Source organism: Chelonia mydas, chromosome 10, assembly GCF_015237465.2.
Source record: "Chelonia mydas isolate rCheMyd1 chromosome 10, rCheMyd1.pri.v2, whole genome shotgun sequence".
Classification (NCBI taxonomy): Eukaryota; Metazoa; Chordata; order Testudines; family Cheloniidae; genus Chelonia; species Chelonia mydas.
In genome coordinates, this window is record NC_051250.2 from 20411421 (window position 1) to 20439013 (window position 27593).

The window sequence follows — 27593 nt, forward strand, 5'->3', positions numbered from 1 at the left end:
TTATAATAATATTGCATGCCTGCTTTGTTTTTGTTATGTGTAATACTAGCCTTTTCTAGAGATCTAAAAGAAAAACTGCGGAGAGGGAATTTGTGCAGAGTCCCATATTTTGAAGGATAAATCCAGAACCCAAAAAACAACCTGAGTGACAGGACTGTGTGCTGTTAAGTTTCTCACCAGCTGCAAAAGAGAATCCTCCCGCAAAACTATGGATTAGAAGCAGAGCTTCTTTGGCTGTGGTGCATTGAGGAGGAATACCCAACGGATGCCACATAACGTCAGATTCACCAAACCAGCTCCACTCATGCACACAACTTTCCCCGTCTGTATATTGGAGTGCTGCGTGAGCCTCTGTGTAGCTGGTCTGGTCTGGCTTATAGTGGGTACAGACACACTGTTTTGTGGTCCCAGCATCCTGCTTCCTTCCTTCTGCAGCAGAACCACACCAGTTCCACTGGGTAATGGCCTCTGCACCAGAATTTAGGGGTGAGGGCACCATTTATATGTTAAATTCTAATTAGTTATTTTTCTCAGAAATGCATGCTTTTATATGACTTGGAATTAGTAATGGGTTTCGGTAAAGTTAATGGAGAACTTACCAGAGTCTCATGTTTATATTACTTCAAAACAGTTTTTTTCTTCTATTGTTTTACAATACAGCTTTTCATCTGCATGTTGAACAGTCATTTCCATATAATATCCTACCTTCATTATGGAAAGCATAATAATCATGATTTTTTTTTTTATGATGTCAGGTCCCTGGGGATTTGAGTCAGACATCTGAAGACCAGAGTTTGTCAGATTTTGAAATGTAAGTTTGCAGTAAATGAATGTGAAATTTTGTATCTTTATACTATCTGTGTGGGAGTGGGGAACAAATGATCAGATCTAATACATTGCTTTCGCTCCATAATTTCCAATAAGTGAATTACCAAACAGGGGTATTCTCAGTGGTGAGCTGGAGCCGGTTGTTAAATTTAGAAGCCCTTTTAGAACCTCTGCTCCGCCCCTGAGTTACACGCCTCCCTGCTCTGCTTCTCCACCCTCCCCCGCCCGGCTTCCTGCGAATCAGCTGTTCACGTGGGAAGCCCGGGGGGAGGGGGGGCTGAGAAGCAGGCGGCAGCTTCGCGCTCAGGCCCAGGGAGATGGAAGCGGAGTGGAGAGGAGCTTGGCAGGGGAGCGCGAGGAGGGCTGCCCGCGCTGCAGCAGGTAACCCGGGCGGGCCCGCGCAGGGGAACTGCTCCCTGCCCCAGCTCGCCTCTGTCTCCCTGGGCCTGAGCGTGAAGCCGCTGCCTGCTTCTCAGCCACCCCTGGTTTCCTCTGCCAACAGCTGATTCGCAGGAAACTGGGGGCAGAGAAGCAGAGCGGGGCGGCGCATTCAGGGGAGGAGGCGGAGTGGAGGTGAGGTGAGCTGGGGCCAGGCGTGGGGCGGGGAGCTGCCAGTGGGGGCTCTGCACCCACCAAATTTTCCCTGTGGGTGCCCCGGAGCACCCACCGAGTCGGTGCCTAAGGCGCCACTTTTGATGTGATCAGTGGGGGGAGCGGCCGCTCCTCCTGCTATCCCCCAGCTTCGCTCCCCCGCCCCGCTCAGAGGGACCTGCTGGATGCTTCCCAGGAGCTGTCACAGGTAAGCACCGCCAGGACTCCTCACCTCTCCCTCCCAGCAGATCCCTCTGGCTCTTAGGGGCGGGGCAGGGCAGGCACCCACTACGGTGGCCCACGAGACCCTCCTGCCCGGATCTGGGGCAGTTAGGGGAGGGGGTGGATGGGGCAGGCATCGGAGGGGGGTGTTGGCCGGGGGGAGTGGTGAGGAGGGAACTGGTTGTTAAGATTTTGGCAGCTCATCACTGGGTATGCTGTTATTGGAAATAATGCAGCTAACTTTCAGAATCTTTGTCCTGTTTAGTTTTTTTTTAAATCTTGGGACAGGAGGAATTCAGTTTTATGCTGCATCTGAACGTCCTTTGGGAGCTTGTTTTAGTTTTCAGTTGGATCTTTTAGTCCGCTAATGGTTCAGCAGCAGTTGTGACCAACTAAATCCCCGTGGGAATGCCAGGGGGGATAATGACACAACTAAAAAGTGGTTTCTCTCTTTAGCTTTTTTTTTTGCCATGCTCTTCTATAATTGTTCATTTCCCACTGCAGAAGATGAACATTAGTGTACCACAATTTTTTTAAATAAGAAAATTGTAGAAAAAGTACTGAACAAATACAATTGCACTAAAAATTCCACATTTCGGCCTGAATTATTTTAATGTGTGATTTTTCTGGCCTTTCACCTTTGTTAGCCTAAAATCCATATATCTAGCTCAGTGTTTCCCAAACTTTGGATGCTGCTTGTTCAGGGAAAGCCCCTGGCGGGCCTAGCAGGTTTGTTTACCTGTTGCATCCACAGGTTCGGCTGATCGCGGCTCCCACTGGCCACGGTTCGCTGTGCCCAGCCAGTGGGGGCTGCAGGAAGCAGTGGCCAGTACGTCCCACTTCCCGCAACCCCCATTGGCCGGGCAAGCGAACCGCGGCCAGTGGGAGCTGCGATTGGCCAAACCTGCGGATGCAGCAGGTAAACAAACCGGACGGGCTCGCCATATCACATTTCACGGCCATATCACATTGGCGGCTCATAGTCATCCTATGATCAACCAATGCTCCAAGGTCCTTCTCCTCCTCCGTTACTTCTAATTGATGCGTCCCCAGCTTATAACTAAAATTCTTGTTATTAATTCCTAAATGCATAACCTTACACTTCTCACTCTTAAATTTCATCCTATTACTATTACTCCAGTTTACAAGGTCATCCAGATCCTCCTGTATGATATCCCGGTCCTTCTCTAAATTGGCAATACCTCCCAGCTTTGTATCATCCGCACACTTTATTAGCACACTCCAACTTTTTGTGCCGAGGTCAGTAATAAAAAGATTAAATAAGATTTGTTCCAAAACTGATCCTTGAGGAACTCCACTGGTAAGCTCCCTCCAGCCTGACAGTTCACCTTTCAGTAGGACCCGTTGTAGTCTCCCCTTTAACCGATTCCTTATCCACCTTTCAATTTTCATATTGATCCCCATCTCTTCCAATATAACTAATAATTCCCCATGTGGCACGGTATCAAACGCCTTGCTGAAATCTAGGTAAATTAGATCCACTGCATTTCCTTTGTCTAAAAAATCTGTTACTTTCTCAAAGAAGGAGATCAGGTTGGTTTGGCACAATCTACCTTTTGTAAAACCATGTTGTATTTTCTCCCGTTTACCATTGACTTCAATGTCCTTAACTACTTTCTCCTTCAAAATTTTTTCCAAGACCTTGCATACTACAGATGTCAAACTAACAGGCCTGTAGTTACCCGGATCACTTTTTTTCCCCTTTCTTAAAAATAGGAACTATGTTAGCAATTCTCCAATCATACGGTACAACCCCTGAGTTTACGGATTCATTAAAAATTCTTGCTAATGGGCTTGCAATTTTGGGTGCCAATTCCTTTAATATTCTTGGATGAAGATTATCTGGGCCCCCCAATTTAGTCCCATTAAGCTGTTTGAGTTTCGCTTCTACCTCAGATATGGTAATATCTACTTCCATATCCTCATTCCCATTTGTCATGCTACCATTATCCCTAAGATCCTCTTTAGCCTTATTAAAGATTGAGGCAAAGTATTTGTTTAGATATTGGGCCATGCCTAGATTATCCTTGACCTCCACTCCATCCTCAGTGTTTAGCGGTCCCACTTCTTTTTTCTTTGTTTTCTTCTTATTTATATGGCTATAGAACCGTTTACTATTGGTTTTAATTCCCTTTGCAAGGTCCAACTCTACTTGACTTTCAGCCTGTCTCACTTTATCCCTACATGTTCTGATCTCAATAAGGTAGCTTTCCTTGCTGATCCCTCCCATCTTCCATTCCCTGTATGCTTTCTGCTTTTTCTTAATCACCTCTCTGAGATGCTTGGTCTACAACTCCTGCCTATGAATTTTTTCCCCTTTCTTGGGATGCAGGCTTCCGATAGCTTTTGCAGCTTTGATTTAAAGTAATCTCAGGCCTCCTCTGCCTTTAGATCCATAAGTTCTTCAGTCCAATCCACTTCCCTAACTAATTTCCTTAATTTTTGAAAGTCAGCCCTTTTGAAATCAAAATCCCTAGTTGCAGATTTATTTTTGTTAATCCTTCCGTTCGGTTTGAACTGAATTAGCTCATGATCTCTTGAACCAAGATTATCCCCTACAACCATTTCTTCTATGAGGTCCTCACTACTCACCAAAACCAAATCTAAAATGACATCCCCTCTAGTTGGTTCAGCAACTACTTGATGAAGGAATCCATCAGCTATCGTATCTAGGAAAATCTGAGCCCTATTATTATTACTAGCACTCGTCCTCCAGTCTATATCTGGGAAGTTAAAGTCTCCCATGATCACACAGTTTCCATTAGTATTTACTTTATTAAACACATTAAAAAGGGCTCTATCCATATCCAAATTAGATCCCGGCGGTGTATAGCACACCCCAAGCACTATCCCAGGGGAGGCTCTAATAGTTTTCTTCCCCAGTGTAATTTTTGCCCAGACGGACTCTGTCTTATCCATTCCATTGCTTCTTATTTCTTTACAATCTACCTCATCATTGATATACAATGCTACTCCACCACCTTTACCTTTATTTTGGTCTTTCCTAAACAGCACATACCCTTCAATACCTGTAGTCCTCTCATGACTACTATTCCACCATGTTTCTGTTATCCCTATAATATCTGGATTCACTTCCTGCACAGTAGCTCTAGTTCCTCCATTTTGTTACCTAGGCTCCTTGCATTGGTGTACAAACATCTTAATTTTTGCTGTTTGGCCTCGCTCACATTCTGTACCCTATTAGGCACGGTCATTCTACAGCCAGTATAACCTATTAGACTGGTATCCACACTGCCCTTCCTCCTTATATACATTCTCCTACCCACGACTGTATCCTTCCTTACTTTTTTTTTCTTCCCTCTTAATGCTAAAATCCGGCATGGAGGTTACCTGGACATCTCCCAACCATCTCCCCCAAATTCCTAGTTTAAAGCTCTCTTAATCAGTTGTGCCAGCCTCCATCCTACAAGTCTATTTCCTTACTCAGATGAACTCCATCCCGAGAGAACTGTCCTCTGTCCATGAATGCCTAACCATCTTGGCTAATAGCCATTAATGGGCCTATCCTCCATGCACTCACCTAGTTCTTTTTTTAACCTAGTTATACTTTTAGCCTTCACAACCTCCCCTGGCAACAAATTCCATAGATTGGCTGTGCATTGTGTGAAGAAGTACTTCCTTTTGTTTGTTGTAAACCTGTTGCCTATTATTTTCATCGGGTGTTATGTGAAGGAGTAAATAACACTTCCTTATTCGCTTTCTTCACATCCTTCATGATTTTACAGGCTTCTGTCATGTCTCCTCTCAATTGTCTTTCCGTAGTTGAACGATCCCAGTCTTTGTAATCTTTCATCATATGGAAGCTGTTCCATACCCCAATCATTTTTGTTGCCCTTCTGTGTTCCTTTTCTAATTCTAATATATCTTTTTTCAGATGGGATGACCAGAACTGTACACAGTATTCAACATGTGGGCATACCATGGATTTATGTAGTGACATTATGATATTTACTGTCTTATTATCTATCCCTTTCCTAAAGGTTCCTAACTTACTGTTACTTTTAGGTTTAATAAGTTCAAAATATTCAAGCAAAATTGTGATGTTTCAAGTGTTCTGAAAGTTTTGGTTCTGTTGCTCACTGTGGACATTTTGTAAACATTGGAGGTAGACACTTTGTCGGTTTATTTTTATATGTAAAGATGATTCCCTATTTTAAACTTGTCTCTTCTTTTGCTCAGATCAAATCGTGCCCTTATAAATGTTTGGATTCCCTCAGTCTTTCTACGAGGAAAAGCTGCTAATGCATTCCATGTTTATCAGGTGAGTAATATGGCTCTAAGAAATCATATTTGCAAGGGGATTCCATAAGTGAAACAACTGAATGACAAACTTCTAAAATATTCTTGGTATCTGAAGGTGAATCGCAAACTAAGGGACCAATCTTTGAACACTTATGCACAGGGGTAATACCTTTACTTGCCTGAGAAGCTCATTGGAACAATTTAGGTGAACAGAGTTACTCTTGTGTGTATTTTCAGAGTAGGACCCTAGTAACTTAGTAAAATGGTGGTACAGTGATTGTAGGCAAACGAGACAACCATTCAGTGTTCAAGAGCAACTCTTTCTCACACATGGACGCAAATATGCAAATTTTAACTATTGGAAGGATTAGTAGCCAGAAAACCTGGGCTATTTCCTACCTTTGTAAATTTACCAGAGGTTCTTTACTTTTACCTTTACAGACACCAGTGGGGAACAGAAATGACTTCTGTGTAGTGGCTTTTTGCAAAAACAACATTTCTGGCACTGTAGAAGCCTTTATACTTCTGTCTAGTTCTGTCTAGCTTAGGCACGAAAATCTGTTAGCAATGGAGTCAAGGTACTAGCCTCAGGCAAAAAAGTATTAACATCTAAGCCATATTTGCATATGTTCAAATATTTGTTTAACTTTTGCAGTTAGGTTCTACCCACTCTGGTCTTTTTTTCTGTTTATTTTAAAACTTGTTTATTGAAATTTTCAATTAAAAGGGTCCAAGCTTTCTCTGAAGAGTAAAGAGAAAGCATAAGTTCACTTGAATTAAAACAAAAAGACTCCATACCACATGGAAATTTCTGAATTAAAATGAGATATGTTTGCCATCTATGTAAATTTACTTCAAACGGTGTTCACAATTGCTGTGTCTTGTGGATGCTTCCACAATACTGAGGCCAGCGTCGACTTCCGGAGCGTTGCACTGTGGGTAGCTATCGCACAGTTCCCGCAGTCTCCGCCGCCTATTGGAATTTTGGGTTGAGATCCCAGTGCCTAATGGGGCAAAAACATTGTCATGGGTGGTTCTGGGTACATGTCGTCAGGCCCTCCCTCCCTCCGTGAAAGCAATGGCAGACAATCGTTTTGTGCCTTTTTTCCTGAGTTACCTGTGCAGACGCCATACCATTGCAGTCCTGGAGCCCGCTCAGCTCACAGTCACCGTATGTCTCCTGCGTGCTGGCAGACGCGGTACTGCATTGCTACACAGCAGCAGCTCATTGCCTTGTGGCAGCAGACGGTGTAATAGGCCTGACAACCATCGTCATCATGTCTGAGGTGCTCTTGGCCGCCTCGGTAAGGTTGGTCAAGAGCGCCTGGGCAGACATGGGCGCAGGGACTAAAATAGGAGTGACCAGGTCATTCTCTTTAGTCCTGCCGGCAGTCCTATTGCACCGTCTTCTGGCGAGCAGGCAGGAGATGAGGATGGCTAGTCGTCCTATTGCACCATCTTCTGCCGAGCAGCCAGGAGATGAGGATGGCGAGCAGTCCTACTGCATCATCTGCTGCCAGCCAAAGATGTAAAAGATAGATGGAGTGGATCAAAACAAGAAATAGACCAGATTTGTTTTGTATTCATTTGCTCCCCCCCTCTCTCTCTCCCTCCCTCCGTGAAATCAACAGCCGACAATTGTTTCGGTGAGGTCTGTCTGGGGCACCTTGAAAAGTTTAATGGAGATTCAGTCCTGCCTGGAATACCAAGGGGAGGGATAGCTCAGTGGGTTGAGCATTGGCCTGCTAAACCCAGGGTTTTGAGTTCAATCCTTGAGGGGGCCATTCTGTGTTACAGTTGTTTTTGTTTCTCCTTGATGTAAAGCCACCCCATTTGTTGATTTCAATTCCCTGTAAGCCATGTCGTCAGTCGCCCCTCCCTCCATCAGAGCAACGGCAGACAATTGTTCCGCGCCTTTTTTCCATGCAGATGCCATACCATGGCAAGCATGGAGCCCGCTCAGATCACTTTGGCAATTATGAGCACATTAAACACCACGCGCATTATCTAGCAGTATATGCAGCACCAGAACCTGGCAAAGCGAAACCGGGCGAGTAGGCGACGTCAGCACGGTGACGAGAGTGATGAGGACATGGACACAGACTTCTCGCAAAGCACGGGCCCTAGCAATGTGGGCATCATAGTGCTAATGGGGCAGGTTCATGCCGTGGAATGTCGATTCTGGGCCCGGAAAACAAGCACAGACTGGTGGGACCGCATAGTGTTGCAGGTCTGGGATGATTCCCAGTGGTTGCGAAACTTTCGCATGCGTCAGGCCACTTTCATGGAACTTTGTGACTTGCTTTCCCCTGCCCTGAAGTGCCAGAATACCAAGATGAGAGCAGCCCTCACAGCTGAGAAGCAAGTGGCAATAGCCCTATGGAAGCTTGCAATGCCAGACAGGTACCAGTCAGTCGGGAATCAATTTGGAGTGGGCAAATCTACTTTGGGGGCTGCTGTGATGCAATTAGCCAATGCAATCAAAGATCTGCTGATATCAAGGGTAGCGAGTCTGTGAAATGTGCAGATCATAGTGGATGGCTTTGCTGCAATGGGATTCCCTAACTGTGGTGGGGCCATAGACGGAACCCATATCCCTATCTTGACACCGGAGCACCAAGCCGGCGAGTACATAAACCGCAAGGGGTACTTCTCAATGGTGCTGCAAGCACTGGTGGATCACAAGAGACGTTTCACCAACATCAACGTGGGATGGCCGGGAAGGGTACATGGCGCTCGCATCTTCAGGAACTCTGATCTGTTTCAAAAGCTGCAGGAAGGGACTTTCTTCCCAGACCAGAAAATAACCATTGGGGATGTTGAAATGCCTATAGTTATCCTTGGGGACCCAGCCTACCCCTTAATGCCATGGCTCATGAAGCCATACACAGGCAGCCTGGACAGTAGTCAGGAGCTATTCAACTAAAGGCTGAGCAAGTGCAGAATGGTGGTAGAATGTGCATTTGGACATTTAAAAGCACGGTGGCGCAGTTTACTGACTCAGTTAGACCTCAGCGAAACCAATATTCCCATTGTTATTACTGCTTGCTGTGCGGTCCACAATCTCTGTGAGAGTAAGGGGAGACGTTTATGGTGGGGTGGGAGGTTGAAGCAGATCACCTGGCCCGCTGGTTAAGCGCAGCCAGACACCAGGGCAGTTAGAAGAGCACAGGAGGGCACGGTGCGCATCAGAGAAGCTTTGAAAACCAGTTTCATGACTGGCCAGGCTATGGTGTGAAAGTTCTGTTTGTTTCTCCTTGATGAAACCTCCCCGCCCCCTTGGTTCACTCTACTTCCCTGTAAGCTAACCACCCTCCCCTCCCCCCTTCAGTCACCGCTTGCAGAGGCAATAAAGTCATTGTTGCTTCACATTCATGCATTCTTTATTAATTCATCACACAAATAGGGGGATAACTGCCAAGGTAGGCCGGGAGGGGTGGTGGAGGAGGGAAGCACCAGGTGGGGTAGTGGAGGAGGGAAGGACAAGGCCACACAGCACTTTAAAACTTATTGAATGCCAGCTTTCTGTTGCTTGGGCAGTCCTCTGGGGTGGAGTGGCTGGGTGGCCGGAGGCCCCCCCACCACGTTCTTGGGTTTCTGGGTGAGAAGGCTATGGAACTTGGGGAGGAGGGTGGTTGGTTTCACGGGGGCTGTAGTGGCGGTCTATGCTTCTGCCTTTCCTGCAGCTCAGCCATACCCTGGAGCATATTAGTTTGATCCTCCAGCAGCCTCAGCATTGAATCCTGCCTCCTCTCATCATGCTGCCGCCACCTATCAGCTTCAGCCCTCTCTTCAGCCTGCCACTTACTCTCTTCAGCCCGCCACCTCTCCTCCCAGTCATTTTGTGCTTTCCTGCACTCTGATATTGTCTGCCTCCATGCATTCGTCTGTGCTCTGTCAATGTGGGAGGACAGCATGAGCTCAGAGAACATTTGATCGCGAGTGCGTTTTTTTCGCCTTCTCATCTTCAATAGCCTCTGGGAAGGAGAAGATCCTGTGATTCTTGAAACACATGCAGCTGGTGGAGGAAAAAACAGGGGTATTTAAAAAGACACCTTTTATAGAACAATGGGTACACTCTTTCATGGTAAACCTTGCTGTTAACATTACATACATAGCACATGTGCTTTTGTTACAAGGTCGCATTTTGCCTCCCCCCACCGCGTGGCTAATCCCTCACTCCTGCCCCCTCCCCATGGCTAACAGCGGGGAACATTTCTGTTAAGCCAAAGGCAAACAGCCCAGCAGGAACGGGCACCTCTGAATGTCCCCTTAAGAAAAGCACCCTATTTCAACCAGGTGACTATGAATGTTATCACTCTCCTGAGGATAACACAGAGAGATAAAGAACGGATGTTGTTTGAACTCCAGCAAACATACGCTGCAATGCTTTGTTTTGCAATGATTCCCAACTAAGTGCTACTGGCCTGGCGTGGTAAAGTGTCCTACCATGGTGGACGGAATAAGGCTGCTATCCCCAGAAACCTTTTGCAAAAGGCTTTGGGAGTACACCCAGGAGAGCTTTATGGAGATGTCCTTGGAGGATTTCCGCTCCATCCCCAGACACGTTAACAGACTTTTCCAGTAGCTGTACTGGCCACGAATGCCAGGGCAAATTAACCACTAAACACGCTTGCTTTTAGACCATGTATATTATTTAAAAAGGTACACTCACCAGAAGTCCCTTCTCCGCCTGGCGGGTCCGGGAGACAGCCTTGGGTGGTTTCGGGGGGTACTGGCTCCAGGTCCAGGGTGAGAAACAGTTCCTGGCTGTTGGGAAAACCGGTTTCTCCGCTTGCTTGCTGTGAACTATCTACATCCTCATCATCATCATCTTCCTCGTCCCCAAAACCTGCTTCCTTTTTGCCTCCCTCTCCATTGACAGAGTCAAAGCACATGGTTGGGGTAGTCGTGGCTGAACCCCCTAAAATGGCATGCAGCTCATCATAGAAGCGACATTTTTGGGGCTCTGACCCGGAGCGACCGTTTGCCTCTCTGGTTTTCTGGTAGGCTTGCCTCAGCTCCTTAAATTTCACATGGCACTGCTTCGGGTCCCTGTTATGGCCTCTGTCCTTCATGCCCTGGGAGATTTTGACAAATGTTTTGGCATTTCGAAAACTGGAACGGAGTTCTGATAGCACAGATTCCTCTCCCCATACAGCAATCAGATCCTGTAGCTCCCGTTCGGTCCATGCTGGAGCTCTTTTGCGATTCTGGGACTCCATCATGGTCACCTCTGCTGATGAGCTCTGCACTCACCTGCACCTTGCCACGCTGGCAAACAGGAAATGAGATTCAAAAGTTCGCGGGCCTTTTTCTGTCTACCTGGCCAGTGCATCTGAGTTGAGAGTGCTGTCCAGAGTGGTCACAATGGAGCACTTGGGGATAGCTCCCGGAGGCCATTACCATCGAATTGCGTCCACGCTACCCCAAATTCAACCTGTCAAGGCTGATTTCAGCGCTAATCTCCTTGTCGGGAGTGGAGTAAAGAAATCGATTTTAAGAGCCCTTTAAGTCAAAAAAGAGGACTTCATCATGTGGACAGGTGCAGGGTTAAATCGATTTAATGCTGCTAAATTCGACCTCAACTCCTAGTGTAGACCAGGGCTAAGTGCCTGAGTCATTTCTGAAGATGAGACTTAGGTTCCTAAGTCATTTAAGCACTTATGAAAATTTTATCCTAGGCTCTGGGTCTGTGATCTTCAAACTTTTATTTCCTGTGAACAGTTGAACTTAGTTATCCTATAATATCTGCATGTTTTGTATGCCTATTTCTGTCCAATATCTGTAAAACCCACAGTGTTACACTTCACCTTTTTACTGTTTGGTTTCAAGGAGAGTGCACACTGACTTGTTACAGGTATTTTATGAAATGGGTCTTTAGTAATTGAACCTTCAGGAAGTTTTTTAGGGGAGGCACATATAGAATTTAGTGGGAAGAACTGTACAACAGCAGATGTTGCTCACAGTAAATACTGTTAGCAGGAGAGACTTTTTTTGGGCAGAGAAGACCCAGTGAAAGATATTATATTTCATGTTCCTCTAGGAGGAGCAGTTAAACAGCTGAGAATGTGAGTATGTACAGATTCTCTTCATAGAGTGATTTAAGCTGGACAGTCAGCAATCAAAGAGCAGATTTGTTTACATGTACAGTTTTAGTGCCTGATAAGTACTATCTTGTAGTAGAGAACAAGAGCTTTAAGCTCTTCCATAGAATCTCTTGGAAAAAAAAAATCTGGACACTTAATCTATGAAAAGGCAGAATGTGATCTACCTTAACAGAGTTTTATTCTTGACACGTTTTTCTTTTCTGAAGCCACTTAGCAATTTTCTGTCTCTGGAAGCTAAAGACTAAATGAGACAGATTCAGAAAATATGTGATTATCTGTGAGATGCATTCTGCAGTACTCCTGACCATATAAAGGCCCTTGAATGTCCTCCCCAGTGGTCTGATTTTTTTGAGCTGAGCATCATTGAGCATGAGTACTAACATTGCAGTCCAGATTGATGATAAGCACTTAATACCAAATTGTTTTTAAAGAGTTAAGCACATTTCCCAGTCTTTTAGCTTTGGCATTATGATTACTGATGTCGAGAAATGTCATATAACAATTAGCATTTCTGTATAACATGATTTTTGCCTCTCTCTAACAGTGTTTATGATCCTTCATGAAGACATTACTTCGAACTTTATTCTCTGTCCCACTGTGTATAATTAATTTCAGCATTTGAACTAGCTACAGTTTTTCTTATTTTATAGTTATTCAGTAAAGCCCCAGAAATCTTTGTATCTTCCCTCTTTATATCTGAAGACTGCTTCTGACAGCATCAGGTTTGTTGCCTTTCGTGAATAGGTATCCATACAGCAGAAAAGATGTTTTCCATTGCCAGAAATCTTGCCATTCAGTAGTCAAGATCTTGGAGAAGAGAAAACACAGACTCAAGTAAATCATTTTTAGAAGATTACTGCAGCTGAATTATATACATATGTTCTGTAGTGTGATTCAGTAGAAATATTCTAATTAATAACTACTGTAACTTTTAAGACTTTCTTTACTCTTGTCTTTTTGAATGGCAGGTGTCCATAGCCTGTGTTTTGCATTTTAACAGCCTCTTTCTCTTCATCTGGCTTAATAAGAAAGAAAGTTACTGTGACATAGCAGGGTGCAATCCAGACCAGTGGGGGTCTGTGTCTCCCCTGCCCAGTAAACAGGGGGGCCTAGTAATGCCTTACTCTTATATCACTCAACCTGGACTGCTCACAAACAACTTTGCAGCATGCAGGTTACTCCCCGGGGGGGTGGTAACTGCAGCCTGCAAGTCACACCCTGGTTCTCACCAGCCTGGGTTATACTGCAGGGTGACCCCAACATACTCCCAATCCCAGACTTCCCCCCACAAATGTATGTCTTTGAACTGTCCAGCCCTTTCCTGGACAGTTCAAATATATTAAGTCCATTATTCCTTCAAGGGAATAATATACAAGAACTCGGCACCTTAAGTGGAGTTACCCAGACACTTCAATTTAAACACACTGGATTGGATAAAACAATCAAACAAGTTTATTTACGACAACGAGAGAGATTTTAAATGAGAATAAACATAGGCAATACAGTCAGAAATAGTTAAAAGAAAAATAAAGATAAACCGCTTTCTAATGCTAAACTTGACAGACTAAACTTAATTCAAGGTAAAGCTCTTACCCACATGCTTCCAACATGTGGAAGTTGAGGTATTTATTTAAAATGAGGCAGTTGGAACTTGTGAACAAAAAGCAGATTAACCTAAACTGTAGGTTCTTTGCTATTTTTACTTTATTTCTTTGTTTTCTGTTATAAAAACCCAGCAAAATCAGTTATTTTTCTGGTTGCATACTGCTTGGGGAAGGGAGGAAATTGTAGCTGTAAGCAGCCCCTGCCTTTGGATGGATGAGATGCTGTGAAATATAAAGGAACAAGAGGAAACATATTTTTGTGTACCATCCAAAGCTCCCAAGTGCAATAGCAATGCCATTACAACATAGTAGGAAAATTATATTTACAAAAAATGCTTCCAGTTCTGATGTTCAGAGTTGCCAGAACTGAATAGACAGAGCAGCTGTGATAAGAAATAAAAGAAAAAAATAGCACAGGGGTATTTTTTTAGAGGAATGTGGAGGGAAATTGAATATTTGAGAAAAACAATTTAAAAAATAGGTTTTTTACTAAATGTGTAAGCTGCTTTTTTTAATTGCCTACATTATGCTCTGGAAAGAATAAGATTCTTCATTACTACTTTTGGAGTCTGAATCATTGCAATCTCCCTGGTTAGATGGAAAGAAAGATTTCCTAGAATATGTTTTAAATAATTAACTGATACAGTTTTTTCCTCAACACCGGGGAGCTATTCATTGGGTGCACAGTGCTACATTTAGTAAAGTTCTACTGTGGCTTGGACATTTTTGACCTCATAGTGATCCTGTTCACCTCTGGTCCCTTCTGAGACATCATGCCCTGCTGCAGCTTTTCACTTGTAAAGTAGCTAATGCTAGCTGTGGAATTACTTAGCTGTTTGGCTCATTCATTTGGCTTTTGAATTACAACCAGCAAGCCAGTACTGAATTGTGTTGGGTTTTTTTTTTTCTCGCTCTCTTTCCTCCACTCCTGGATTCATGCAATAGTAAAGATTCTGCATGTCAGATGCTGCTCTTTTTCACCTGTGTAACCTGTGATGCTGTATGAGCAAATATGACTATTTTAGGGCTGCCAATCGTAGTTAGCTCAAGCGATTAACTCAAAACAAATTAACTTGATTAAAAAATTAATCACAATTGCTGTTTTAATCACACTATTAAACAATAATAGAATACCAATTCTATTATTGTTTAATACTGCTATTAAATCTTTGATTAATTGTGATTAATTTTTTAATCTCGCTATTAATCACGATTAATTTTTAATCGATTGACAGCCCTAATATTTTTACATCTGATGTTTACCACACAACTGTGAAAATTTAAAATAAATAAAAATCGAAAAAACTTTAAAAATGAACATCAATATTATCTGTCAACATTATAAAAATATAAAATTCGACTTCTGCCAACCTATTTATAATTGCTTTGTAAATACACATAAATATATACAGCTAGTGGCTGTGCCTGTAATGTAAGTGATATTGTTAATTTGTAGCAATAATATATTACTTATACAGGCCCAGATCTTGACTGCAATCAGATCTGCAGGGGTAGATTCTTATGCCTATGCAAAGATCCACCAAAGTCACTGGGGCTCTGTGCAGCTACATGGCTATGCATGCAGATCCAAATGTAGGAAAGGGGCATATCTTCTAAATGAGAGTATCACTGTATAATATTCATATGTTTTACGCAGATTACTGTGTAATTGCACTTGAGCCATTAAAAAGTGATTATAATCTAATCTCTCTGATTTATGATAGTTACAATTTGTACTCTAATTCTATATGTTACTTTCAATGTGTAATAACTGTAGTAATCCCCATGTGTCTCAATGGTCAGATGTTAATCTGTAATTAAATAATATTTATGATGAGAAACTAAAGTTGCATGAATTGCATAAAACAATTTTTAGTAATTAGTTTAAATGTACATTTCAACACAATAGGAAGATTTAAATATACACAAGACAGTAATACTCCTGTTTTTTCTTTGTGTATACAGAGGTTACCTATGTTATCAAATGTGGCAGCGATCAAAATGTGGCAGCGTTTATTGAAATAGTAAGAAAAACTGAAAACTTAACTACACAAGTTTAATATTGAACTCACTGAAATAGACCATTTTTACTTACATGTTAAGTCTGTTCCTTATAAAAGAGTTTGACATGTGATTGCAGATTTATTCCTTTGGTTCTTTGTTGGGATTAAATATACTATTAGCCTTGAGGTTCACATCAAACATAGTCAGCTTTCACATTGCAATAATCTTTCTTTTACAATGCTTTTATAACCTGTCTCTGATCATTTTAATAAGTAGAAAGAATGTGATTTGTATTAAGATTTATGATAAAAATTCATGATACTTTAGAGAACTACTTTATTGGCAATATTGCTGTATACAATTTTTATCTCAGTGTAGAGCATCTTCAGGTCAGGGTCAAATACTTTGTGGCAGTGTCCTATACTTTGTGTGCCTTGTTATATGAATTGTATTTTATAAATGCCAATTCTTCCAGTGCCATTTTCTTTACTGTAGAAATACATTTTCTGAATCATCTTTAAAAAAATTCCTTCTAATTCTGTTCAAAAACTATTTTAAAGTGATTATAGTTTATGCTATATTAGCCATTTCATTAAACACATTATTTTATTTTATATACCCAGTTCCTAATTTTACCATATTCTCTTCTTCTTATCCCAATTTTTGAGATGTCATTGGCTGTGATATTGTCATTCAAACATCTATACGAGAGACATGACATTTCACAAAATGGAAAGAAAAGAAATATGTATGGAAGTGGCTAGTGATAGAGATATTGGTGTTAAAGAGAGAGTGAGAGAAGGAGATGTCACTTCATGATCCCAAAGAACATATTTGTAAATCAGATTAAGGGGCAAAGGATTACACCGTGCTCCCTTTTCCTTATTTCTTTCAATCCCAGTTAGTATGAAATAAAATTGTCTTAGGGAGAAGCTATGGCCCTGATGACATTAATCAAATTCTTTTTCATATGGCTTGCCAAGAGAAAGAGAGTAGGTTTTATTAGTCAACTGGAATACAACATTGGGAAGTCCTTAGATTAGCATACAGCAGTGGTTTTCAACTATGTGGCCAATGAACCCCTGGGGACTATGTCTAAGATTTCCAAAGGAGTCTGCACCTCCATTTGAAAATGTTTAGGGGTCCGCAAATGAAAAAAGGTTGAAAACCACTGGGATACAGAAGTAAAGGTTAAGACATAATCCAAAAGAGTTATTGAATGTTTTAGAAGGACTCTTTAGAATCAGGAATGAAAAGTGTATTTTAGCTATATATCTATATGACAGCCATCTCCAGCATTGACATCTTGTAATAGACATTGCACTGTTAGGGAAATAATAGATTTGGAGTTTGCTATTGGTGTGCCTTGTTAATGAGCTTTCACAACTAAAACTTATCCTTGGTGTTGACCTTCCCCCGCCACAAGTAGATAATTATACCATATACAATGTGTTCATATCTGTGTGTGTATGTGTATGTGTGTATATTACATATTTTGAGGTTGGTATGGTAGTTACTTATTTTGAATGGAAAAGTAACCACTGTAGCAAAATTTTATGTAACTTAACTAGCCACTTTTTTATAGCTTTAAATATCAAATAAGGTATTTATGGCATATAATTCATTACTTCCTTTTGGAGTTTATACTTGGATTTCTAAAGAAGGGGGTCACAGTCCACCTTTTTTTCTTGTTTCAAATGTTAAAACACCATTGGAAAGATAGACAGGGTGGGTGGGGTAATAGCTTATATTGGACCAACTTCCTTGGGAGAAAGACAAGCTTTCGAGCTGCACAGAGCTCTTAGGTTGTGGAAAAGGTACTCGGTGTCACAGCTAAATACAAGATGGAACAGATTGTTTAGCATAAGGAGTTAACATGTTGTAAGAGACCATTCAACATGAAGTGGGCAGTTAACACATCTGCAGTCAAAGGAGAGTTAGAGGGTTATAGATTGCTGTAATCAGCCATAAATTCAGTGTGTTTATTAAGTCTGAGTTTTAGTGTCTAATACCTTTATGAATTTAAGCTCCAAGGCAGCTTTCTTTTTTGAACTGCAGTTTATATAGAAAACACATAGCACCTTTTTCCAAAGAATGTTTTAGTGATGGGGAAGTACATCATCCCCAAGTGTATACTAATACTTCTTAGTATCTGTACTAAGTCTCTGAAAATTATTAAAGTAATACATATTGAAGTATCAGTATTTTACAGCATAATTACCTTGCAGTATCAGAATAATAATATTCACAACTAGATTTTAATTAACAATTATCTTACTACCAAAGAGCCAAAAGAAATTAAAGTTTTGATAAAGTATTATACCAAAATACTCAAGAAGTTATAATTTATGTACATACATTTAATTGCTATTAAAAGTCAATTACAATTCAGATGTTAATTTTCCTTAGATTAAATCCAGGTAAAAAGAATATTGTATATTATGTGTTCTCTATGACAAACATATTGTGCAAATGATAAAGATTTTTATTTATTACAAGCAGTGCAGTATTAAGATTTGAAAAGGAAAGGGCAGATCAGAAGAAACAACTTGCTCCACCCAGCTGATGTCCCATGCATTTTCAGATGTGCTTTTTCTGTTTCTCAACCTTTACTCTCTGAGATGTCCTCAGGGCTTTTCACATTAAAGACTGAATCAAGCCAGGTGTAGTTCTTGCTAGCAAAAATAACTTCGCTTTACCACAGCTGAAATGTGTGCCCTAAGGTATTTTGTGTGCATTCCTTGGTAAGTAAATTGCCTTCCATTCCTTTTATTTATTTATTTTTCTTGAGTTTTTGCCAGTTATGCCAGTAACAAAATAATTAGAGAAGGCCTGACTGTTCTTAGAAAACTATCTGGATATAGCAAGATTCTAGACAGAGTTTTCCTACTTCTTTGTTAATTATTTTCTGGCTCTTTAGTGTATATTATTTTCAAGTTATAAATGATGAAAATAATTATTTCTATGACCCATGCCATTGCTGAAAAGTAAAACTTTTTGGTGTAAAATAGCCATGCACAGATCCTTGGTGGTTTTGTGAATTTTGATAGTTTTAGCTTTCAATCTTTTTTTAAATGCTTTTGTGTTTGCTTAGGAGTTGTCCAGAGCATTATTCACTTCAGAAAGATGAGCCCATTAAATAGTAGGAGGCTTGCTTCATCTCTGCAGTAAGATATTTCTAAAGTTGATCTGGTGCAATGCATTTGCGGTAACAAATTAAATGAGATGGAAAACTTCTATTAAGTATTGAATGCTATACCTTTTGTCGATAAGAGCATTTACATTTCTCCTTTAAACATCCCTGTTTTATATTTCTATGCAGAAAGTATAGTGAGAAGCCTGGTAAATACGAGCATTACGCTAACATAGAATAGGCTATGTCTACACTACCACTTTTGTTGGTAAAACTTTTGTCGGCCAGGGCTGTGAAAAAAACACACCCCTGACTGACATAAGTTTCACCGACAAAAGCGCCGGTGTGGACAGTGCTATGCCAGGAGGAGATGCTGTCCCGCTGACAAAGCTATTAATGCTTTCCCACTGACAAAGCTACAGCCGCTAGTTGGGGGTGGTTTAAGTATGTCGACGGGAGAGCTCGCTCCTGTCGGCATAGAATGGCTACACAGGAGACCTTACAGTGGCGCAGCTGCAGCGGTACAGCTGTGCCTCTGTAAGGTCTGTAGTGTAGACATAGCCTAAGGGTATATCTACACTGCGAAGTTGTTGACAAAACTTTTGTCTTTCACAGGTACTTAAAAAAGCTCCCCGGGAAAGACAAAAGTTTTGCCGACACAAGTGGCAGTGTGAACGTGGCTTTGTCGGCAGGAGCGCTCTCCTTCCAACAAAGCTAATGCCACTCTTGGGGCAAAAGTGCCGACAAAGTACCGACAGAGCATTTAAGCACGCTGACTTTTAGCGACAATGCTGTGTCGACACAGCCTTGTCGCTAAAAGCTGTGTGGTGTAGACAAGCCCTAAGTAAACTTCTACAAGAAATGGTAAGATCGCTTCAGAGTACCTGTTGTATGCAGTGGTGGTGTAGCCACATTAGTCCCAGGATATCAGAGAGACAAGGTGGGTGAGGTAATATCTTTTATTGGACAGGTTCCTGTTGGTGAGAGAGACAAGCTTTTGAGCTATCACAGAGCTCTTCGTCGGGTCTGAGAAATGAACTCACGGTGTCACAGCTAAATATAGGGTGGAACAGATAGTTCAGCATAAGTAGTTAACACATATTTCAAAGGACCATTCAAGGTGAAGTGGCCCATTAACACCTCCACATTCATAGAGGGAAAAGGGAAAAAAAAGCTTGGATGGGGGTGGTTAGTCAGTTATAGATTGTAGTGATAAGCTATATATCCAGTGTCTCTCTTCAGTTCATAATTTTGAATGTCTAGCAGAGTTATGAATTCAAGCTCCCAGACTTGTCTTTTGAACATATTGTGCAGGTTTCCTTTGAGGATGAAGGTTGATAGGTAAGATATAGAGTGATCGCTTGTAAAGGCAATATGGTGTTTCTGTATTTTATCTGTGAGAGTTCATTTGAGGGCATAGTGATTACTGGTTTCACCCACATAGTTGTTATCAGGGATCTTTGTGGCAGTGGAGATATGTCTGCAGGTTTTGCATCTGTTGTGGCAAAGTCTAGAGCTGCTTTGAGTTGGTGTATCCTGCTCTGTGGGGAGCTTACTTCTGACGATGAGCCTGGAAAGGTTGGGGGGTTGCTTGATGGCCAGAAGAGGCAGGTTCAGGAAAGATTTCTTTCAGGCTGTGGTCCCCATGAAGTATGGGTTGTAATTGTTTGATGATACACCATATGTGTTCTACTGTGGGGTGATAGGTGACAACTAGGGGTGTGTAGTCAGTGGTGATTTTATTTCTGTATTAAAGCAGGTTCAGTTTTGGGTATTTGGGTGATCCGTTCCATCATGCAATTTATTCTAGATCTAGATCTATTTTAAATACATGCCAATCTATATATGTCTCGAAACATAAATACAAATGTAATCCGTTTATCACTTAAGCTGAGTGATGGGGAGTTCTTTGCTGCTCACCACAATCTGTGAAGTTGGGAAATTATTATAATCATATTTGTTATGGACATGGCCTTTTGGTGAGAGACTGCAAAAGTAATTAATCAGGTATATGTGCAATACTGCTTTGGAGGAAGTAGTGCTATGCCTGCTAGATCTGTAGCTTCTGAAAATGTGAAGAAACTTAATCCTTATGACAATACTTGATTTGGGAAATTCTGAAATTTTAGCACATTGAATTTAAGTAAAGCTTATATGGGGTAAATTCATATATTGTTCACCCTCTATAACACTGATAGAAAGATGTGCATTATGGGGTGCAATGTTACAGAATGTTCCTTTAAACCCGCTCTGCATACCAGTAATGGAATTTAACTGAAAACAGGTTCTTAATAAGTTTCCTAGTTTTCCTTTAAATTAAATTGGCTAAAAGCTGGCCGTTTTAGGGCTGGTCTACACTACACAAGTCAACACAAGGCAGCTTATGTTAACCTAATTATGTCAGTTTCTACTCTACAGCCTTCCTCCCACATATGTAAGTTCCATACTACGCTGATATAAAAAGAAAAGGAGTACTTGTGGCACCTAAGAGACTAACGAATTTATTTGAGCATAAGCTTTCGTGAGCTACAGCTCACTTCATCGGATGCATACTGTGGAAAGTGTAGAAGATCTTTTTATACACACAAAGCATGAAAAAATACCTCCCCCCACCCCACTCTCCTGCTGGTAATAGCTTATCTAAAGTAATCACTCTCCTTACAATGTGTATGATAATCAAGGTGAGCCATTCCAGCACAAATCCAGGGTTTAACAAGAACGTCTGAAGGGGGGCGGGGTAGGAAAAAACAAGGGGAAATAGGTTACCTTGCATAATGACCCAGCCACTCCCAGTCTCTATTTAAGCCTAAGTTAATTGTATCCAATTTGCAAATGAATTCCAATTCAACAGTTTCTTGCTGGAGTCTGGATTTGAAGTTTTTTTGTTGTAATATCGCAACTTTCATGTATGTAATCGCGTAACCAGAGAGATTGAAGTGTTCTCCGACTGGTTTATGAATGTTATAATTCTTGACATCTGATTTGTGTCCATTTATTCTTTTACGTAGAGACTGTCCAGTTTGACCAATGTACATGGGAGAGGGGCATTGCTGGCACATGATGGCATATATCACATTGGTGGATGTGCGGGTGAACGAGCCTCTGATAGTGTGGCTGATGTTATTAGGCCCTGTGATGGTGTCCCCTGAATAGATATGTGGGCACAGTTGGCAACGGGCTTTGTTGCAAGGATAGGTTCCTGGGTTAGTGGTTCTGTTGTGTGGTATGTGGTCAGGGTGAAAGCTGGAGGCATGTAGGTAGGAATAGCGGTCAGTAGGTTTCCGGTATAGGGTGGTGTTTATTTGACCATCATTTATTAGCACTGTAGACACACCCCTGGAACCCCGACCTGGGATATTCTATCTACTACCCAAGATCCATAAACCTGGAAATCCTGGGCGCCCCATCATCTCAGGCATTGGCACCCTGACAGCAGCATTGTCTGGCTATGTAGACTCCCTCCTCAGGCCCTACGCTACCAGCACTCCCAGCTACCTTCGAGACACCACTGACTTCCTGAGGAAACTACAATCCATCGGTGATCTTCCTGATAACACCATCCTGGCCACTATGGATGTAGAAGCCCTCTACACCAACATTCCACACAAAGATGGACTACAAGACGTCAAGAACACTATCCCTGATAATGTCATGGCTAACCTGGTGGCTGAACTTTGTGACTTTGTCCTTACCCATAACTATTTTACATTTGGGGACAATGTATACCTTCAGATCAGCAGCACTGCTATGGGTACCCTCATGGCCCCACAGTATGCCAACATTTTTATGGCTGACTTAGAACAACGCTTCCTCAGCTCTCGTCCCCTAACGCCCCTACTCTACTTACGCTATATTGATGACATCTTCATCATCCGGACCCATGGAAAAGAAGCCCTTGAGGAATTCCACCATGATTTCAACAATTTCCATCCCACCATCAACCTCAGCCTGGTCCAGTCCACGCAAGAGATCCACTTCCTGGACACTACAGTGCTAATAAATGATGGTCACATAAACACCACCCTATACCGGAAACCTACTGACCGCTATTCCTACCTACATGCCTCCAGCTTTCACCCTGACCACACCACGCAATCCATCGTCTACAGCCAAGCTCTGCGATACAACCGCATTTGCTCCAACCCCTCAGACAGAGAAAAACACCTACAAGATCTCTATCAAGCATTCTTACAACTACAATACCCACCTGCGGAAGTGAAGAAACAGATTGATAGAGCCAGAAGAGTTCCCAGAAGTCACCTACTACAGGACAGGCCTAACAAAGAAAATAACAGAACGCCACTAGCCGTCACCTTCAGCCCCCAACTAAAACCCCTCCAACGCATTATTAAGGATCTACAACCTATCCTGAAGGATGACCCAACGCTCTCACAAATCTTGGGAAACAGGCCAGTCCTTGCCTGCAGACAGCCCCCCAACCTGAAGCAAATACTCACCAGCAACCACATACCACACAACAGAACCACTAACCCAGGAACCTATCCTTGCAACAAAGCCCGTTGCAAACTGTGCCCACATATCTATTCAGGGGACACCATCACAGGGCCTAATAACATCAGCCACACTATCAGAGGCTCGTTCACCTGCACATCCACCAATGTGATATGTGCCAGCAATGCCCCTCTGCCATGTACATTGGTCAAACTGGACAGTCTCTATGTAAAAGAATAAATGGACACAAATCAGATGTCAAGAATTATAACATTCATAAACCGGTCGGAGAACACTTCAATCTCTCTGGTTACGCGATTACATACATGAAAGTTGCGATATTACAACAAAAAAACTTCAAATCCAGACTCCAGCAAGAAACTGTTGAATTGGAATTCATTTGCAAATTGGATACAATTAACTTAGGCTTGAATAGAGACTGGGAGTGGCTGGGTCATTATGCAAGGTAACCTATTTCCCCTTGTTTTTTCCTACCCCTCCCCCCTTCAGACGTTCTTGTTAAACCCTGGATTTGTGCTGGAAATGGCTCACCTTGATTATCATACACATTGTAAGGAGAGTGATCACTTTAGATAAGCTATTACCAGCAGGAGAGTGGGGTGGGGGAGGTATTTTTTCATGCTTTGTGTGTATAAAAAGATCTTCTACACTTTCCACAGTATGCATCCGATGAAGTGAGCTGTAGCTCACGAAAGCTTATGCTCAAATAAATTGGTTAGTCTCTCAGGTGCCACAAGTACTCCTTTTCTTTTTGCGAATACAGACTAACACGGCTGTTACTCTGATACACTGATATAGTAACTCCACATCCATGAGAGTCATAAGGTTTATGTTAGTGTAGTTAAGACACTGCATCCCTTAGATGTATGTTAGTGTAGACACTGCATCCCTTAGATCGGCTTTCTTGTCAATTTCATAGCAGGAGTCATAAAATTGACAAGAAAGCCCCCACTCCCCTACAGAGTTGGGTGGCTGGACCCTGCTCCTGGTTGGCAGCTGGGTTGAGAAGCCCGGGGGGCTTCAGACCCTGCTCCCAGCTGGGATCCAACGCCCAGGCTCCTGGTGAGGACGTGCACCACCGACTCAAGGAGGGTAGTGTGGACATGCACCAGTGCAGCAATTACTGTGGTGACTATAATATAGGTCAACTTAGGTTTGTAGTGTAGACATATCCTTAGCGTTGCTAACATATACAGCAGGACAGGTGAACAGAAAATTCCTTGAGAGTTAATTTAAGGTAATTATAACAGTAGCTGGATATTTTAAATTGTTAGGACCTAAGTTCCCTCTAAGCTGCACGGCCGCGCAGCTGCCTATTAAGCCCCGCCCAGGGGCTCAGTGTGTGGCAGGGAGAGATGCCTTTCCCCGCCACCCCCAGCATGGATCTGCTGCAGCAGAGAGAGGCGCCCGTCAGCGCTGGCCCCAGCGTGGACCTGCCACGGTGGGGAGAGGCGCCCCTCCCTGCCGGCCCCAGCGCGGACCTGCCCCGGACTTGCCGCACTGGGGGAAAGGAGCCCCTCCCTTGGCTTGGCTTGGCCTGGCCTGACCCAGGTCCGCCGGAGCTGCTGGGGAGAGGAGCCCAGCCCAGGCCCGCCAGACCTGCTGCGGCCGGGGAGTGATGCCTCTCCCCCAGACGCGAGCTGCTGCAGTAAGAGAGGGCTGGGGGGAGTCTTTTCTACCCACCGCAGCCCTGGGGCAGTCTGCACCCCAAACCTCTCATCCCCAGAGCCCACCCTCCCCAACCCTCTGCCCCAGCCCTGAGCCCCCTCCCTTACCCTGAGCCCCTCATCCCCAGCCCCACCCCAGAGCCCTCATACCCCCACACCTCAACCCTATGTCCTAGCTCTGAGCCCCCTCCCACACACCAAACCCCTCAGCCCCACCCCCACCACATGAATTTTGATACGTGCACCAATATGAAGCTGATGTGTGACATCACCTCCATATTGGTGCACATAACAAAATTCATTCTGCACATGGACGTAAAAAATTAGGTATGGTTAAGACTTACCCTACAAAAGAATAAATTACTGTTATCTTGTATATACTGCACATTCAAACTCTGGCAATAGTATTAACTTGATAATTGAGTTTACATTTTGAAATGCATGCATAATTCAGCAGGTAAGCAGAATACACATGATTGCAAAACCTAAATTCTTATCCCTGGCCTACAGAAGGCAGTGACCTTTTCTTTTTATGTTTCACATAGGGTAAATATACAGTTTTGAAATAGCAGCAGTGGATCACAGTTTGGAGATTTGGGAAAAGCGTCTAAAATTTACACACTTCTTACTTGCAGAATAAATTTGCCTGTGCCTAAATAGCATAGTGTTCATTCCTTCAGCATCCTCAACATTTGAGAAATGGTTTTTAAAAGTTGGACTTTTAATACTGTTTTTCACTAGCATGGACTCTGATAATTATTACATAGAAAATTTGCGTCAAGCGTTACCAGAAGGCGGTGCTCAGAATATCAGGATTAACGTGTATTAATCATGCCTGTGTGCATGTATGAGAATAAAAATCAGGCAACTGGCAGTCCTATTCCTAAAGGCCTCCCAGGCACTCCAAACCGACATATCTCTCCCAGAGGACTTTGTGTTTCCATCCCATTCTTGCAGTTAGATCACCCCATGAACTGACACAATTATTTTCTAGTACGGGATAGTGTGAGGGCTCTTGCTATCTCTGCCTCTCTAGGACCACTGTCATGGAGGGGGTAGACAGAAGCAGCAGGTAGTACTTCCATAATGCAAACATTTACAAATGGCATCACAGAGGTACTGGAAGTTGCAAAGAGTTCAAGGTGGTATCTAATTATATGTCTACACTGCAAGTAAACACCCGTGGCTGACCTATTTCAGCTGACTTGGGCTTGTGGGGCTTGGGCTATAGAGCTAAAAAACTAAGTCATCTGGCCTTGGGGGGAGCCTGGATGCTGGGACCCTCCCACCTTGTGAGCATTTTGTAAGCATTACTACAGTTTTTCTTGGAACTCTTTTTTCATAACCTTTGACCTGGAAAGGCAGGTTGCCATTACATTGTGACATGGGTTTATCTGTATAGGCCTTCCAGGGAGAGAGAATTTTCAGCTATTTCATATAAAAAATCCCAGATCTAATATAGTTTTTCTATACACCCTTATGTTGCAATTTTAAGGTCTGATATCTCATGACCTACCATCTCGTGATCTACCAGGGATAGTGAGAAGTGCTTAATTCCAAATCCCAGCTTTTCAGGGAGACCTCAGCTGAAATCAAGATTATGCATTAAGTGCCTTAGGAATTCCATTTGGCTCTAATATGGGCTTTAGCAAGTGTACATCTCAGCCATGAAAAGTATCTAAAATGGTTGGTATTTCCAAGAAGACTACATCTGACTGATATGGATTTACTAAACACTATAAAAGCTAACGTGCACCAAGAGCTCTCACTCTTTGTCCTCGTCTTAGTTATTGGTGCTGAGTTGGGGGGGAAAAAACCCAACCATTCTCACAGCTGCCTTTTTTATGTCTTCTGTCCATTCTCCCCTCTCTTTATCTCTCTTTAACACTGCAGCCTCTGCTCAGAGAAACCAAATAAAACCCAGTGTAAGCTAAGGTCAGGGTGTAGTAATCTTGTTCAGATCATGTAGTATATGGTTTCAACAGCTCCCAGTTGCCCACACAGAGTAGTCTGAATCCCTCACTAGTACGATAGTAACCATCTTTTTGTATGTGACTTTAAGCTCATTATGAGATATAGGACTAAAAGTCAGGAGTTTTTAAAGATTACTTGCTATTATTATGCTATATTGAATGAATGACAGTGAACTTGCTGTCTAAAGCTCTGAAGAACAGATAGGTTTGTTCACCAGAGTTCTGTTTTTTCTTAGAATTTTCCCCAGAGTTCTGATCATGCAGTAGTTAATTTGATTGATTGATTGATTTGAGTTGATTAGGCTCAGATGTAAGGATTAGGTACAGGGTATACCACACATCCAATGTTACACAGAAACCCTCTTCCTTTATATACGTTTGCACATCACATTACATTCATTGTATATTCCAGCACAGGTTTTGGGATTGGTTTGGTTACTTTAGAGTAACGAAGCCCTGTAAAACATGCTTTTTCCACATGCTGTCCATGTTCGACTTTACCTCATTTTTGCACTCCCGACTTCTCTTTTCCACTGTCATTTTGTTCTTAGTAAATTGTTCCCTGGCTGTTCCCCCTTTTTATCTTAGCTAGCTCAAACATTCTTTTTTTAACTCGCAGACCTATTTTCTTATCTTAGCACAAACACTGTATGTTCAGCCTGCTGATCTAGTTACCGGCCTAAGTCTGCTGTCCAAAAAATGAG

At 42.5% G+C, this 27593-nt stretch overlaps 1 protein-coding gene across 12 annotated transcripts in view; it reads left to right on the forward strand.

Annotated features, from left to right (window-relative positions):
- Positions 1-27593, forward strand: part of SNX29 (sorting nexin 29) — a 450561-nt gene that overhangs the window by 242215 nt on the left and 180753 nt on the right. For 9 of the 12 annotated variants that reach the window (XR_006284108.1, XM_043523231.1, XM_043523230.1 and 6 more), the window contains 2 exons: positions 756-811; positions 5863-5944. Coding sequence is in view for 10 of the 12 variants with exons in the window: in XM_043523231.1 (XP_043379166.1) it covers positions 756-811; positions 5863-5944 (138 nt within the window). In the remaining 2 variants the exon portion in view is untranslated. Of the gene's footprint in view, positions 1-755; positions 812-5862; positions 5945-6366; positions 6784-12579; positions 12604-27593 lie in introns of those variants that run through there. The other 3 variants (XM_043523235.1, XM_043523233.1, XR_006284109.1) reach the window with 3 other exon arrangements.